This window comes from Cannabis sativa, chromosome X (assembly GCF_029168945.1).
Source record: "Cannabis sativa cultivar Pink pepper isolate KNU-18-1 chromosome X, ASM2916894v1, whole genome shotgun sequence".
In the NCBI taxonomy this organism is placed as follows: Eukaryota; Viridiplantae; Streptophyta; class Magnoliopsida; order Rosales; family Cannabaceae; genus Cannabis; species Cannabis sativa.
Genome location: NC_083610.1, coordinates 53,835,516 through 53,852,982, shown reverse-complemented (window position 1 = coordinate 53,852,982; position 17,467 = coordinate 53,835,516). Strand labels below are relative to the sequence as shown.

The window sequence follows — 17,467 nt, the reverse complement described above, 5'->3', positions numbered from 1 at the left end:
TGACTAAAAATTATTGTTCATTTATTGGTTAAAACATATAATTTAGATATTTTTTTATATGAAAAAAACAATAAAAATACATAAAAAAAAAACCCATAATTTGGTAAATGATTCTTTAATGTTTCCATTATTCATGAATTAAACAACAAATAAAAAATAAAGTTTCATATATATTCAAATAAATAGAAATTGTTGGTTTAATGTTAATAATACAAAAAAAAAAATGTTTATCTTAAGAGCCTTTTAGTAATTTTAAAACCTGGTTTGAAAAAAAAAATATTTCATTTTTTAAAAAAAAAAAAGTTGATTTATTGTTTAATTATTGTTGTTTAAATGTTTTCCTACATGAAAAATACAATTTAATGGGCATACTGTTGAATTGCAGGCAAAATGGCATCAATACTTGTACTAGTTCAAAGCAATGGACATTGGGATGAGAACAACCAGTACATGCAATAGGTTTCAAATAAATGAAATGTCATGTGCGCATGCCTTAGCAGTGATGAAAGAGATGTATCTTGACCCACAAAATTACTGTTCAGATTATTACAACACAAAGAACTGGCTGGAAACCTATGAAGCAACTGTATATCCAGTAAGAAATCAAAGCAGTTGGGACATTCCACAAGAAATCAAGGATAATGAAATATTGCCACCACTTGAAAGTGTGAAAGCGGGAAGGCCAAAGAAGAAAAGAACAAGACCTAGTTGGGAGACAAAGACACAAATCAAATGCACAAAATGTGGAAGAAAATGACACAATAGGAGGACATGCAACAACCCAAGTATAGACTGAAAAACAACAGCAGCTACTGAACATTACAGCAACATAAATACAACATTTTTACAGATACAAAAAGGAAAAAAATAAGGAATTTTAAATAATAATTGCTATTGAGATGATTAACTTTGAATTTGGTTTCTATTGAATAAATGAACTCTGAAATACATTTTAACTGAATTGATTTGATAATGAAGGGTTTAGTTTTGAATTTCATAGAATGGCAAAATTAAAGTCGTAAACTATTAAAACATATAGAAATTGATTGATGTATAAAAATACATTTGAAAGCGGATGTACATGTTAATTTTTTTGTCTTACCATTGTATAAAAAATGTTTAAAAATCATTTGAAATACAAAGAAAAAAATAATAATAATAAATTAAGATCACAACGGTATATACTATCAATATTATATAGAATATAAAGATTCAGTAATGAACCAACATTATGTGTAGTTTAGGCTAACAACACAAAAAAACATAAAAATAGCCATAAGCAATACACGAACAATTGCTTTAAGTTCTGGCTAAACAACATAAAAAAAAAACAAAAACATACAAAAGTCTACAGCAAAATATCAACGTATTATATCATATCCTGGCTAAACAACAAAAGATAAACATAGAGTATTTTTCTTGAATTCAAATCACTTCGCTTTTGCTCTCGCTTTCCCTTTAGCTTTTGCCTTCGTCTTCTTTGGAGATTTAGGTCGGCTTTCTAGCTCATTTTCAACATTATCAATCTGTTTCAAAAGTCCAAACTTGTATAGCAACACAGAAAGCCTAAGGCGATACTCCTCAACATCAAAATCAGCTGGAATATTCTTCCCCTCAATGAAATACTCAGCAAAAACAGCAACAAACGCACCACAATCACTAGAAACAACAAAAAACAAAGAATCAATGTTAGAGATGTTAAATAAACATAAAAATAATAAAAATAAAACAGAACAAAAAAAATTAACATTCATACTTATCCACTTGTTCAGGAAGTACTTCAACATTGACAATAGGGAAATGTGCAACATATCACATTGACCCGAACAATCAAGGCCTGAAACCAAAGTGAACTCCTCAATGCTAAACCTTAGCATCCGCAAAGCAACATTAAACCACATCCCATTTTCATTTGGCTGGACAACCTCCCTAAAAGACAAACTATGGAACAACTAGTGTTGCATAACATAAGAAGGAGTTCTTAAAAAGAACTCAAAAACAGTTTGTCCAAACAATTCATTATGTTCGGGGATCAAAATAGAAATGATAGTTTCAATGATTTTAAACGAGCAAGTAAAAGTCACTCGTGTGGTATGAAAATCTTCATTACCAAATTTATTATCCCATAACTGAAAAAACAAAATAGTAAGATCAATTAAACATAAAAAACTATAACAACTATGAAAATAAACATAAATAAACAATGCATAAACAACAAAAATAAACAAATTATAAACTCAAGAAAACAACAATAACTAAAAAAAAAAATAACAGATGATATGCTTTGAAATTCCGTATTTTAATATTCCCAGTTTAATTATTTAATTAAGTGATTAATTAAATACGAAATAATAAAACTGATACTGAAAACAGTTTTTTCGTAGTTACAGAATACAACTCTGTAACTCAAGAGAAACCCAGAAAAACAAACAGCGCATAAAAGTAAAAACACACAAGATTTTTGTACGTGGTTTCGACAATCCTTTCAGATTGTTACTAGTCCACGAGGCCACGCCCAGAGATAAGATTCATTAGATCGGTAACAAAAATACAAAGTAATTGACTTATGCATAAATAGACTCGCTCTTATTGTATGCCGCAAGCTTGATGCATTCCACCTACTAACCGAATCTTGATAAAACTCCAAGAGCTCGAAATACCTTCGATCACCTTGAATAGTGCTTGAATCCTCCCAATTCAAGACTTAAAGGCTATCTCCTGAAAGCCATTCCACCTACTAACCGAATCTTGATAAAATTCCAAGAGCTCGAAATCCCTTCGATCACCTTGAATAGTGCTTGAATCCTCCTGATTCAAGACTTAAAGGCTATCTCCCGAAAGCCTATACCACCATCTCCCGAAGGTTGTGTGCTTGTATCATCCCGATGCAAGACTTCAAAAGCAATCTCTCGAAATCTTGTAAACACCTTCTCCCGAAGGTTGTGTGCTTGTATCCTCCCGATGCAAGACTTCAAAAGCAATCTCTCGAAAACTTGTAAACACTTTCTCCCGAAGGTTGCACTGATGTTCTTCTTCGAGGTAGACTTGAATACAGACTCAAGACAATACAACTACAAATAAACAGAGTAAGAGTAGAACAACTCTTCTCTACATAACAAAGACTCTCTTTTTTAAAGATATTAATGAAATTTAAAGATACAAGAGAGATACCAAGAGAGGCACTAAACAAAGACATTCTTTCCTTAAGATATGAAAGTGAATGAAAGAGATACTAAACCTAGTTGCTATAAGGTGTATTTATAATCAATATACACCTTATTGACAGCTTACACATGGTCTGAACCATACCCCAGCCCACTAGAAACTTCCCTAAAATAATTCTTCAATCAGCCCAGGAATTTCCATTTTTGTACCTAAAGAATCGTTGGCACTAAGTACAACTTTCCTTTTATAGAAAAGGAAAGTTTAGCTCCGGTTTTCTCTTCAAGAAATCTGATCTAAGAAAATGGGAAATTCACACAAGATCAGAATAAACAGCTAGTTATATAAGAATAAATGTGTAATCAAAACTTACCATTTTTACCTCAATTTCCATAAATAGGAAAGCTAGACAACTTTCCTTTCAAGTTTAGATACAGAGAATATGGTAACCAAATTTAAACAATCCAACCGAAATATACAATAAATAATAAAATATTTTTGTCAATTAAATATGTCAAAAATAGAATTAACATACTTTAATTTTTTAAAAATGGAAATGGAACCTGTAACATCAAATGAACAACGGAAGTACAAAATAAAAACAGACAAATCTAAAAAACAAAAAACAATCAAAAAACATATAATTAAATAAAAAAATAACAAAATTATATGAAAACTATCACAATATATGTAAAAACAAATTTCCAGCAAAAATTGAACAAAAACACATTGAAAAAAACTTAATATAACAAAAAAATCTCTACGTTTAAACAGAAACACTATATCAACAAAAAAGCAACAAAAAAAAATACATATAGAACCTAGAATAGAATTGAAGAAATATGAACAAAATAAAAAATGAATAAACAAAAAAACTAAGAACATAGAACAATAAGTTGAAAAACAATCAGATTGAAACCCACAACATAAAAAGAACATAGAAAAAATCCTAAACCCAAAAAATTAAAGAAATAAACAAACAAAATAACAATCAAATAAAAAATAATCAACAACATGAAAACAGCAGATCAACAAGAAAAATATAAAAAAAAAAAATTAAAATACCTTTCTAGGACGAACAGAAACAAAATCATCATCATTATCAATCCTCTTCCTCTTAGCTTTCCTAGCATCACCAGATGAAGGCTCACCCACAGCAACCACAACTTTGGATTTCTGCGGGTTTTGAAGAAGTTTGAGCAACTGGTTTGGATTTAGATTCTTTAATAGACTTTTTTTTTTGGTTTCTTAGGAGAAGGGGACAATGAACTCGAACGAGATCTAGTAACATCCATTACTCAAAAACAAGGAAAAATCATAGAAACAACAAGCAGAAAAAAAAAAGAAAGAGTAAGAACTCGATGATTAGAAAGAAGAAGAAGAGGAAGATGAGAATGATGTATAATATGAAATTCAAAATATAATGATAATATCGAGGGACAGGGTTAGATAATGGTAACTGCAGGGAAGTGATTGAAATTTGACATATTAGAGGGAAACATGTAAGCAGTTAAATGATAAAAACCAAAACCGTACATGATGTAATTTTTTAATAAGTAACCGTATAAAAGTTTTAAAAAAATGGTAAAATTGAAAACTGAAATTATGGTACCGTATAAATGTTGAAATACAGAAAAAAATGGTATTTTATGTAAAAATTGCTATTTTTAATTTATTATAAATGTTTTTAAAATACCATAACTAGTTGGGGGCAGCATTAAACAAGTCTTTAATTATTCATAATGCAGTGCAACTTGGTATCACAACATTTTTATAAGAAAACCATAGATACTTTGAAAAATCTATTTAAAAAAAAAACTAACCTATATGAGAAACAGAAATCCAAATAAGGATTTTATGATTATGTACCATGCAACAGAGGGGCTCGTGAAGCAAGTATTAATAATCCTTTCCAATTTGTAGTATTTTTCAATATTTTTGAAACAGAGAAACGACAAATTTGATAAATTGACTGAAAAAAAAAAAAAACAGAAAGGACAAGGCTATACTTTATTAAATTAATCTAATTATTTTGCACCATAATAATTATTTTTATTAAGATATTCTTTCAAGAGAAAAAAAAATATTTTGAGCGATGACCATGTATACAAATCACAACATGTGGAAAAGAAATTAATAGTGATAAAGTGGGATTACTTTTTTATGAAAATTGGAATCATTAATTTGGACATACACAATTGGAACACCTAAAAACCTATAATCGTGATCCATTTTATTATTTTTCATCAACAAAAGAAAAACAATATATTATTAATTATAATGATACTCAAAATCTATATCTTCCAACCAATTTGGATATGTCGATTATTTCAAAATCTAACCTTGTATTTTCTTTTTATTTGTATATTTATTGTGATATTTATAAGGACTAATTATTTTATATCAATAAATATATGTATTGTATTTTAAATGTCCACCAGGGTGATCAGCCTGAATATTTGCATAAAGGTTTTTCTTTTAAGAATTCATAATTAAAAAGGATTCTGAAAATGTTAACATGGCTATTACATTTTTCCCTTTAATACAAAGTTTAATCTGATTATTTATAGTACTAGCTGAACTGAACTACAAGTTGCTTATGTGGCATAATTTACCGGGACTAATATAATATTTTGATATAAACTTGATGATAAAATACAAATAATATACTTCTATTAATATGTTTAAATAAACACTATATAATTTATAGAGATAAAGAAAATTAAACGCAATTCTAATTGGAGAATATCTGATGCCTGTGTAGCACACAGTTTCCTTAAAACATATTCGCCTTCTCCCGTTGGTGCTAGAGAATTTCAACAGCGTCTGTCTCCTAGGATACAACAGAATAAAGTAACAAGGCGCACCACCTTTTACTTTTGGCGAACTAAATATGCCCGAACTCTATAACCTAATTACTCTAAAGAGTATTTAAGAAAATTTTATAGCAATAACAATTATCTTCAAAGGAAGATTTAATTGTTTATGTTATAACTTGTTTATTAAAACAAGATTTGATGTAATTTAAAACAAAGCAAAAAGGCTCATATATATAGCCTTGGAATTGCCAACAATTTTACTTCAAAAAGATGTGGGATACATTTCCATTAATTCTTTCATTCATTAAAAAATAGTTGACTAAGTCAACTTTTTCAACAATCCCCCACATGAATGAAAAATGACTCGAGAATAACCAACAGATGGTTAGACCTTATAATAGAGTTCAACGTTTGAAACCTGCATAGGATAGGTAGGTTTTATCCTTTGAACCTTCCCTTGTGTGAGTACATTTACTTTACTAGCTGCTCAGTAGACGCGATGTCCTTGAACTGTTCTGCCGTTCATGTAAACGATGATATACCACACACAGGAATCTCTCCTGGCATACTTTAGTTCTCACTAATATGTTCGTTTTGGCCCTGAACATTTCCCTGGTTCTGCAAGAGATATTCTAGAAATTAAGCCTTAATCAATTCCTATAGAAGCGGCCCATCTTCTCTCTCACATAGGTAATTACTTATTTAAGAGTAACTCGTATTACTCTGCTCGACGTTTCGACGCATAAGAATCATTAAAAGCATAGCTTAACCTTTCCTTACGAGTATCACTGTTGCATCATAGGAATGGACTTGAGGATAACCCCCACAGTGATCCATCATAGTCTTTACAGTTTTAGTTGTCCCTTTGAACCTAGATCTTGGGATCTCCAGTCAACTAGGTTGGGTATCAACTGTATTGACTTATTCATTCATAGGCTTTAGCCCCATTCCCCTTGATGATTTTTCAACTAACTCTCTATTTAACCCTTTGGTTAGTGGATCCGCAATATTATCTTTTGACTTTACATAGTCAACAGAGATAATTCCAGTTGAGAGTAGTCGTCTAATGGTATTATGTCTACGACGAATATGTCTAGACTTGCCATTATATAAATTACTCTGTGCTCTACCAATTGCAGATTGACTATCACAATGTATACTAATTGGAGGCACAGGTTTTGGCCATTTTGGAATATCTTCTAAAAATTGACGAAGCCATTCTGCTTCTTCGCCACATTTATCTAACGCTATAAACTCAGATTCCATCGTGGATCTAGCTATGACCGTTTGTTTAGAAGATTTCCATGACACCGCTGCACCACCGAGTGTGAACACATATCCACTCGTAGACTTAGAGTCTTTTATATCAGATATCCAGTTAGCATCACAATACCCTTCAAGTACTGCTGGATATTTTGTATAATGCAGCCCATAGCTTCGAGTAAAACGTAAGTACCTCAATACTCTTGTTATTCCTTTCCAATGGTCAGGACCTGGATTACTCGTGTATCTACTCAGTTTACTAACTGTGTAGGCTATGTCAGGTCTTGTACAACTCATTAAGTACATTAGACTTCCAATAATTCTTGAGTAATCTACCTGAGAGACACTCTCACCTTTGTTTTTAAACAAATGTAGAGTTAAATCAATAGGAGTTCTGGAAACACCAGTATCTTCCTTGTTGAATTTCTCAAGAATTTTGTCCACATAATGTGACTGACTTAGAATGAGTCCATCAGATGTTCTAGAGATTTGAATTCCCAAAATAACATCTGCTAGGCCCATATCTTTCATGTCAAATTTGGATTTCAGCAAATTTTTAATAGATTTGATCATCTTATCATTGCTTCCTATAATGAGCATGTCATCAACATAAAGACATAGGATGACATAGTCATTATCTATTTCTTTGACATAAACACATTTGTCACATTCGTTGATTTTGAATCCATTTGCCATCATAGTGTGGTCAAATTTCTCATGCCATTGTTTTGGTGCTTGCTTTAATCCATATAAAGATTTCACCAATTTACAAACTTTTCCATGTTCTGGGTTGGAAAAACCCTCGGGTTGTTCTATATAAATTTCCTCATTTAAATCCCCATTTAGAAAAGCTGTTTTCACATCCATTTGATGTACTTCGAGATTGCGTATAGCTGCAATAGCAAGTATCATTCTAATGGAATTTATTCTCGTCACAGGAGAATATGTATCAAAGTAATCAAGGCCTTCTCGTTGCTTATAACCTTTAATTACAAGTCGTGCCTTATACTTTTCAATTGATCCATCTGCTCTCATTTTCTTCTTGAAAATCCACTTAGTCCCTAACGTCTTACATCCTGGAGGAAGATTTACTACCTCCCAAGTGTGATTTTGCAGTATAGATTCAATTTCATTATCTATGGCTTCTTTCCATAGATAACCTTCAGAAGAATTTATAGCTTCTTCATAACTTTGAGGTTCACCATCTAGCAAATAGGTCAGAAAATCTAGACCAAAAGATTTTTCTGTTCTAATTCTTTTGCTACGTCTAGGTTCATCCTCAGATTCATGGTTTTGATCCTGACTATTTTCAGTAATAGCCTTATGTGTTCGTTTTAATGAACTTGATTCCTCTTTGGATCTACATGGAAATACATCTTCAAAGAAAGATGCATTCCTAGATTCCATTATCGTGTTTTTGTGTATATCAAAGATTTGTGACTCATGCACAAGAAACCGATAAGCAGTACTATTAAGTGCATAACCAATGAAAATGCAATCAACAGTTTTTGGACCAATCTTTACCATTTTAGGTAAAGGTACAACCACTTTGGCAAGACACCCCCACACTCTTAAGTATTTGAAAGAAGGCTTAGTTCCTTTCCATAACTCATGAGGGGTCTTATCCTCTTTCTTTTTGGGTACCTTATTTAGAAGGTGATTAGCTGACAGGACAGCTTCTCCCCACATGTTCTGAGGCAATCCAGAACTAATTAACATCGCATTCATCATTTCTTTTAATGTGCGATTTTTCCGTTCTGCAACTCCATTTTGCTGAGGCGAATAAGGTGCCGTGGTTTCATGAATTATTCCATGTTTAGCACAAACTTCACCAAACGGTGATTCATACTCACCACCTCGGTCACTTCTTAACACCTTAATCTTTTTGTTTAGTTGATTCTCAACTTCACTTTTATAGAGTATAATTTTCTCTATAGCCTCGTCTTTGCTTTTCAGCAAATATACATAGCAGTATTTCGTGCTATCATCGACAAAAGTAATAAAATACTTATTGCCTCCCCTTGTTTGAACAAATTTTAAATCACATATATCACTATGTATTAAATCAAGGGGTTCATTATTCCTTTCAACATTTTTGAAGGAAGACCTTGTTAGTTTTGCCTCAACACAGGTTTCACATTTATGATTTAAATCAATGTGGAAATTAGGTATATGATTTAAGTTAATTAATCTCCGTAGAGTGTTATAATTAACATGTCCTAGTCTACCATACCAAATATTGGAAGACTCAAGAAAATAAGTAGAAGCGTTATTAACTTTATTGATAACTGGTTTAACAACCATTACATTGAGTTTAAACAACCCATCAGTTACATAACCCCTTCCTACATACATTCCACTTTTAGACAACACTACCTTATCTGACTCAATTACCATACGAAATCCATGTTTACTCAAAAGTGAACCAGATACAAGATTCTTACGGATTTCTGGTACATACAACACGTTGTTGAGAGTCAGTTCCTTTCCAGAAGTCATTTTCAGGATCACTTTACCTTGACCCATTATCTCAGACGTGGCAGAGTTTCCCATAAAGAGTTTCTCTCCATTATTCACTTGTTCAAGAGATTTGAACATACTCTTGTCTGAGCATATATGGCGAGTAGAACCAGTGTCAATCAACCATTCTCTTGGATTAGACTTCACTAGGTTTACTTCTGAGACCATTGCCGATAGATGTATATCATCATCTTTAGACATGTCTTTTACCATATTGGCTTCATGATTGTTATTCTTTTTTGGCAGTCTACAGTCTACAGACTTGTGACCCAACTTATTACAGTTAAAGCACTTACCAAGGAATTTGGACTGCTTCTTGGTGATACCACCTTTTGGTCCCAACTTTACCCCTTTATTATTGGGTTTAAAGTTTTTCTTCCCTTTGGAGTTTTGACCTTGCTCCATCAGATTGGCTTTAGCCACCTCCTGACTATAACTTTTGTTCTCAGAGTTCTTGTTACCTTCTTCGATACGAAGTCGAATAATCAACTCTTCAATAGTCATCTGTTTTCGCTTGTGTTTAAGATAGCTTTTGTACTCCTTCCACGAAGGGGGTAGCTTCTCAATCATCACAGCCACTTGGAAGGTCTCACTAAGAATCATTCCCTCAGAATGTATCTCATGTAAGATCACTTGAAATTCCTGAACTTGACTAATCACAGTTTTGGAATCTACCATTTTAAAATCAAGGAAACGACCAACAACAAATTTCTTTGTGCCAGCATCCTCAGTTTTATATTTTCGATCTAAAGACTCCCACAGTTCCTTAGCCGTATTCTTTGTAAGATATACTTCATACAGATTATTTTCTAAGCTATTCATAATATAATTACGACATAGAAAAATCATCGTTCTTCCAAGCTTTAACAGCGTTGATGACGTTAGTGTCTTTTTCATCTTCTTTGAGCACTTGTTCGTCATCAGTGACTAATTTTGCAAGATTCATGGTAGTCAGATAGAAGAGCATCTTCTGCTGCCACCTCTTGAAATTTGGTCCTGTGAATTTTTCCGGTTTTTCCCCAACACTCAGAAGTTGGTTCATTGGAACAGATTCCGGAACTCTTTGTGTATGAGTTTGAGCTGCCAGACCATGAGTCTCAGCCATTACTTCATTACCTCTACTATCTTGATCCTTTTCAGTAGTCATTCTTTACTGAAATCAAGTAACCAAAAATAGTGTTAGTTTCCTCACAACGGAAACAAATTTATACTCTAAAGATAATTCTCAGGAAAAACTTGGAAGGGTTTTAAACCCAACCAGTCGTGGTTTAACCTCTCGTCGAATATTTCTTTGAGTTTGTTCAATCCCCAGGCCAATTGGGAAGGTTGCCAAGGTATCTCTCGTCCCACACTTGTTTGAACTCCCCGGGGTTCTTTAAACAAGTAATGGAGGATACTCTATCACAGACCTTAAAGCCAATCTTTCTAGACAGGATATCACAATCCGTAATAATTTACCACCATATATCACATATTAATAGATATATTTATATCATCAAAACTTTAGATATTTCTAACATTTATGATAAAACATATATCACAAAACTATATCTAATTATCAAATATTATATTAAAGATAATCTATTTTAAGATTGTTGCACAATTTACCGGGACTAATATAATATTTTGATATAAACTTGATGATAAAATACAAATAATATACTTCTATTAATATGCTTAAATAAACACTATATAATTTATAGAGATAAAGAAAATTAACCGTGAACGCAATTCCAATTGGAGAATATCTAAGGCCTGTGTAGCACACAGTTTCCTTAAAACAGATTCGCCTTCTCCCGTTGGTGCTAGAGAATTTCAACAGCGTCTGTCTCCCAGGATACAACAGAATAAAGTAACAAGGCGCACCACCTTTTACTTTTGGCGAACTAAATATGCCTGAACTCTATAACCTAATTACTCTAAAGAGTATTTAAGAAAATTTTATAGCAATAACAATTATCTTCAAAGGAAGATTTAATTGTTTATGTTATAACTTGTTTATTAAAACAAGATTTGATGTAATTTAAAACAAAGAAAAAAGGCTCATATATATAGCCTTGGAATTGCCAACAATTTTACTTCAAAAAGATGTGGGTTACATTTCCATTAATTCTTTCATTCATTAAAAAATAGTTGACTAAGTCAACTTTTTCAACAGCTTCAAACACATATATATTGTGATTACACCAAATGGAGTACACAACCACACCTAAAACAGCAGAAGAAATTGCAGCCACCAAATCATTCAAAGGATCACAGTAATTTCCCAACCAATCCTCAATACTAACCAGCCAAACAAAATGGCAAAACCTACTTGAGATTTCTGAGAGAACCCTCTTCGAGAAGATATAGTTAAAAAAAATGTGAGAGTGAGATTCAAATGTTACCACGCAAACAGGGAACGAAAGAAACTCAACCTGAATAAGTTAGGCAATTAGATCCCGAGTTAAAAACTTCTCATTAACGGCCTGCCAAAGGATAAATCAATGCTTCAAAACTTTTAACTTATGCCAAACTACCTTGTCATAGTTGATTTTCTTAGCTGAAATAAAGGACAAGTAAAAACTTTTTATTACCTTAAACTTGCCCGAACTCCCAGCAGCCACCAAAGCTTGTTTATCAATGACATGATGAAGCTTGATAAGTTTTCTAGAATACCAGTTATTGTCCAAGCTCAGGGTAAAAAGCCAAAAGTCATGATTTTTCACATAGATGTTACTAATCCATCAAATCCAAAGATAGTCCTTTTTAGTGGAAATAGCCTAAATATGTTTGGCCATTAATGTTGGATTAAAATCCTATGTGGGCACATATATATAATGTATATACTATTATAAAGTGTGATACAAAATTAAGTGACCAATTATGTTATGGGTATTAAAAGGGTATTAAATTGTCATGGAAATTGTAAAGCCTGCTTAGTTTAATTTGGAAATTAGCAGTTAATTATGTTTAATTATGAAAATTATTTATAGCTATTTAAATAATTTATTATACTGTTATTTATGGAATTCAGAAATGCATTGCTATGTCATTCAGTAGTTTTCATATTTTGCATTTCCGGTGCCCGGTATTTTGGAACCCGGCGTTTGGCTCAGTAGAAATCACAACTTAGTATGTTAGTAGTTTGGGACGGGTTATTAGACATTGGGAATGTCGGGAATGGTCGGGAATTTAGAATTTCCCAAAAATACCCCTTTAGTGTGTTTTATGTGGTTTTAGTGTGGAGGAGCAAAATGGTCTTTTTGCCCCATTAGTGTTTTGTCTTTTGTGACTTATTATTTGAAAATAAATGTTTATTTATTTGTTATTTGGGCTGAAATGGTTTAATGTTTAAAGTTTTCTTTTTATTCTTTTTTTTCATTCAAAACTTAGAATAATAGAAAAATTGCAAAAACTCTCTCTCTCTTTTCCTCTCTTTCTCTCTCGGCTGAAGGGTGATTCTAGGGCTGGAAAATTCTGATTTCAAGCTACTTTCTTTCATTCTAAGTGTTCTTCATCCTTGGTAAAGTTTCTAAACTTTTCTTTTTGTAATTTTAGAAAAAATGTGTGAAAAGATGAGTAAATGCATGATGAGTTTGAGTTGTTGCTGCTGTAGTTTTAGGTTACTTTTCTATGTTTTTCTATGCTTGGATTGAAGGAATTTAAGTAGGTTTCATGCATGCTAGTTGCTTGGTTTAAGTTTGTGAAATTTTGTATAAAACTATGATTTTTGAAGAAATATGTGAATCTGTAATTTGTTTGCTGTAGTGGATAGATTTCATTTTCAGAGGGTTATTTATGCTTCATTAAGTGGTCCTAAGCTAGTTTGATTGCATGCTAGCTAGGTTTGCTCAAGTTTGAGTTTAGAACTCAAAGCTTGAGCTCCAATGGTGTTTTTCATTTCTGTGCATTCTGGGTAGGTTTGATGCTTTAGAAATGTTATTTGGGATATATGGAGTAGGTCTGGAAAGTTTGAATCAATTTGGGGTTGATTTGGTTGAGATATGAATTTTTGAAATTCTGTCTGCGAGGAACCGGAATTCCGGTTGTGCATCCGGAATTCCGGATGGGCTTCGAAAATTCCCAGAACCGGAATTCCGGTTGGGCAAGCGGTCTACCGGTTGGGGAAATTTCAGAAACCCGTGTTTTCCTCGTTTTTATGTTTTAGGGGGTATTGCCATGCTTTTTATCGATAGGGAAACTTTTAGTTCCTAGTTTAAGTCCCCGGAAAGTGATTTAGCGTGTCACTTATAGTGTTGTGATTTTTATTGGTTTAGGAGCACATGTCCGCCGCTCGGCTAAAGTTCCGGTCGGGTTGGCGGCACCTGAATTCGTAATCCAGGTAAGATTAGTATAACAGTATGCATATGTAGATTACATGTTTAGCGTGCATGTAGGAAGCCTGTTAGATTACATTAGTTATGTATGTTGGCTTCGAACCATCCAACCCTGTCACGTCGATACAGGCTGGAGTATGACCAGCAGCCAGAGTATGACCGGTTCGACCGATCAGGTTGACACTTGGTTGGTGGTTCCGTACTATTGACGTATCCCGTCGGTACAGGCTGGAGTATGACCAGCAGCCGGAGTATGACCGGTTCGACCGATCAGGAGGATATAGTAACACGTCGGTACAGGCTGGAGTATGACCAGCAGCCGGAGTATGACAGGTTCGACCGATCAGGTTGTTACGTGTCAATAGTACCGTCCCTATGAACGTTCAGAACTCAGTACCATGTTGGACATGGCAGTAGTGGCTCAGTACCGTGTTGGACACGGCAGTAGCGGGACTCAATATCGTGTTGGACACGGCAGTTAGGGTTATGATCAGAGGTATGGGCGTCTGATCATGACCGGGATTTATGTATGAGTATTATTATGCTTTTCTTACTGAGTCTGTCGACTCACAGTTCTACGTTTATGTGTAGGTAAAGGCAAGGCTAAAGCTGATGGACCGTGAGCGAGCTTGTGAAGATTGTACATGTCGAGGCGGTTAGGCCTGGAGCGTACGATCATCGGGACAGCGAGGCTGATTTTGTAACTGGTCGCTAGGCGACATTTATTTTGTGTATCAGTTAAACAGTTAAATCTTTTTGTAAATGATTTTAAAATCGGGATCCCGAGTCTTTTGTAATATTATTTTATAAGTTTAATTCAAAAGCAAAAATTTTAATTAATCACGTTTTTCCATAAACCTCGTTGATTAGCAACGAGCTGCACAACATGTTTAAAAATCACGCAATACACCTATGTTAGTTAGGGTGTTACAATTTGGTATCAGAGCCGCCAGGTTGTCTTCCGAAGATCGTCACGACATGTACAATCATCATCAGCAGTTAGCTCATTTCACGGTTCAGTAAGCCTTTACTGCTTTAGTAGTTTATTTTATTCAGTTATGAAAAAGAAAAGCCTGTTAGGAAGTATGTTAGTAGCCTGATAGTAGAATAGGCGCATGTTTCGTTTTTAATTTCCAAATTAAGCGGCATTAGTAAGCTCTCCTTGAATACGACCTGATATGCCAACTCTTGGTTTCGCAGGCGGTTCTAATCAGATGGACGCCAGGCAGACTACCAGGAGTCAGGGCAACTCAGTGGGGTCGAACCAAGGACAAGGAGCTCAGTTTCCCCCACCTGTTAGGGGCCGAGGTAGAGGTCCCCGAGGCAGGGCTCGTGGTCGGGGTGATGAGAACCCGCCACAGGCTGCCCCGAGCTCCCCAGGCTCGATCGGGGAGCCCGAGGTGGGAGTTACGGTTTGCGGAAATGCAAGCCGGATTGAAGAGAAAGACCTCGAGATTCAGAGGTTGAGACGGCGGGGTGCTCCTACGGTTCCGGTGCCGTAGTTCCAAAGTGGCACCTCGCCCTTGTCGCCTGTGCCGAGATAGTGGTGGCGGCCCATAGATTGGAACCTTTGTACGAACGGTTCCGGAAGCAAGCACCTCCGGTTTTCCTGGGAGGTCCGGACGTGATGAAAGCCGAGCAGTGGCTGACGGTGATTACCAAGATCCTGAATTTCATGGGTGTCACCGGTAACGACAGACTGGTGTGTGCCACTTTCCAATTCCAGGAGGACGCTCTGGTCTGGTGGGACATGGTGTCTCAGATACATGACGTCACCACCATGACCTGGGAAAGGTTCCAGGAACTCTTCAACGCAAAGTACTACAACGAGGCGGTCAGAAGCGCCAAGAGGAAAGAGTTCGCTCACCTGACCCAGTGTGAGAATATGAGCGTCACCGAGTATACTACTCAGTTTGATCGGTTGGCGAGGTTAGCCTCGGGAATTGTGCCGACCGACTTCAGTAAGAAGGAGAAGTACTTGGACGGGTTGAATGCCAAGATCAAGCATGATCTGATGATTACAACGGACGACAGCACCACCTATGCTCAGAGGGTGGAGAAGGCACTGCGAGCTGAGGGCGCAGTTGGGTGTATGTCGGAGTCAGCTAGTACTTCGGCGAGTGGCGGGGCTCCTACCCCTCCTGCATCAGGCTTTAGCAGGGGGAGTAGCGGTTCGGCCATTGATCAAAAGAGAGCACCCACTGCTTCCGGTGGCTCGAGTCAGAACAAGAGGTTCCGCGGGAACCATAACAGAGGGAGTCGTCCTGGTGGTACTGAGACCCAATTCTCCTATCCCGAGTACCCTAGCTCCAAGAGGCACCATCGGGGTGAGTGCAAAGGTCAGGGATGCTTTCACTGTGGCATGCCTGGGCACTTCAAGAGGGACTGTCCCGAGCTCCGATCAGAGGCACCGAGAGCTCTGGCGATACCCACTCCAGCCAGGGTGTTCGCCATCACTCAGGCTGATGCAGATGCCAGCCCATCAGTTGTCACAGGTCAGCTTTCTATTAATAACTCGCTATATTCAGTGCTGTTTGATTCTGGGGCTACACATTCTTATGTGGCGGCCAGAGTCTTTAGTAAATTGGGTAGACCGTACGATAGATTTGAGTCAGGGTTTGGAACCCTATTACCTGGCGGAGAGTTGGTTATCTCCAACAGATGGATTAGGTCTATGCCGATCAGGATAGATGGTAGAGAGTTAAGTGCTGATCTGATAGAGATGAGTTTAGTCGAATTCGATATTATTTTAGGAATGGATTTCCTATCTAAATATTCGGCGAGTTTAGATTGTAAAAGGAAGATGGTGATCTTCCAACCGGAAAGTGAAGAACCATTTGTGTTTGTTGGTTCAGTTCAGGGATCCCGGATCCCGGTGATTTCGGCCATGTCAGCTAGAGATTTATTGCATGGCGGTTGTTTAGGGTTTTTGGCCGTGGTGGTGGACACCACTCGGCCAGACACCATTCGGCCAGAGGACATCAAAGTGGTTTGGGAATTTTTGGATGTTTTTCCCGAAGAACTTCCAGGGTTACCACCTCAACGAGAGATTGACTTCGTGATAGACTTGGCGCCAGGGGTGGAACTGGTTTCCAAAGCCCCGTATAGAATGGCTCCAGCTGAACTTAAGGAATTAAAGATTCAGCTCCAAGGGTTGCTTGACATAGGGTTCATTCGGCCCAGTGTGTCACCCTGGGGAGCCCCGGTTTTATTCGTCAAGAAGAAAGATGGATCTATGAGGATGTGCATTGACTACAGAGAATTGAACAAGCTGACGGTGAAGAATAAGTATCCATTACCTAGGATCGATGATTTGTTCGATCAGCTTCAGGGGAAGACGGTCTTTTCTAAGATTGATCTCCGTTCGGGTTATCATTAGTTGAG

General features: G+C 35.7%; 1 protein-coding gene across 1 annotated transcript; it reads left to right on the top strand.

Annotated features, from left to right (window-relative positions):
- The first annotated feature begins 421 nt into the window (after positions 1 to 421).
- Positions 422 to 757, top strand: LOC115725658 (uncharacterized). Its single transcript, XM_030655245.1, has one exon. The coding sequence runs from the start codon at positions 422 to 424 to the stop codon at positions 755 to 757; it is 336 nt and encodes a 111-aa protein (XP_030511105.1).
- The last annotated feature ends 16,710 nt before the right edge of the window (positions 758 to 17,467 follow it).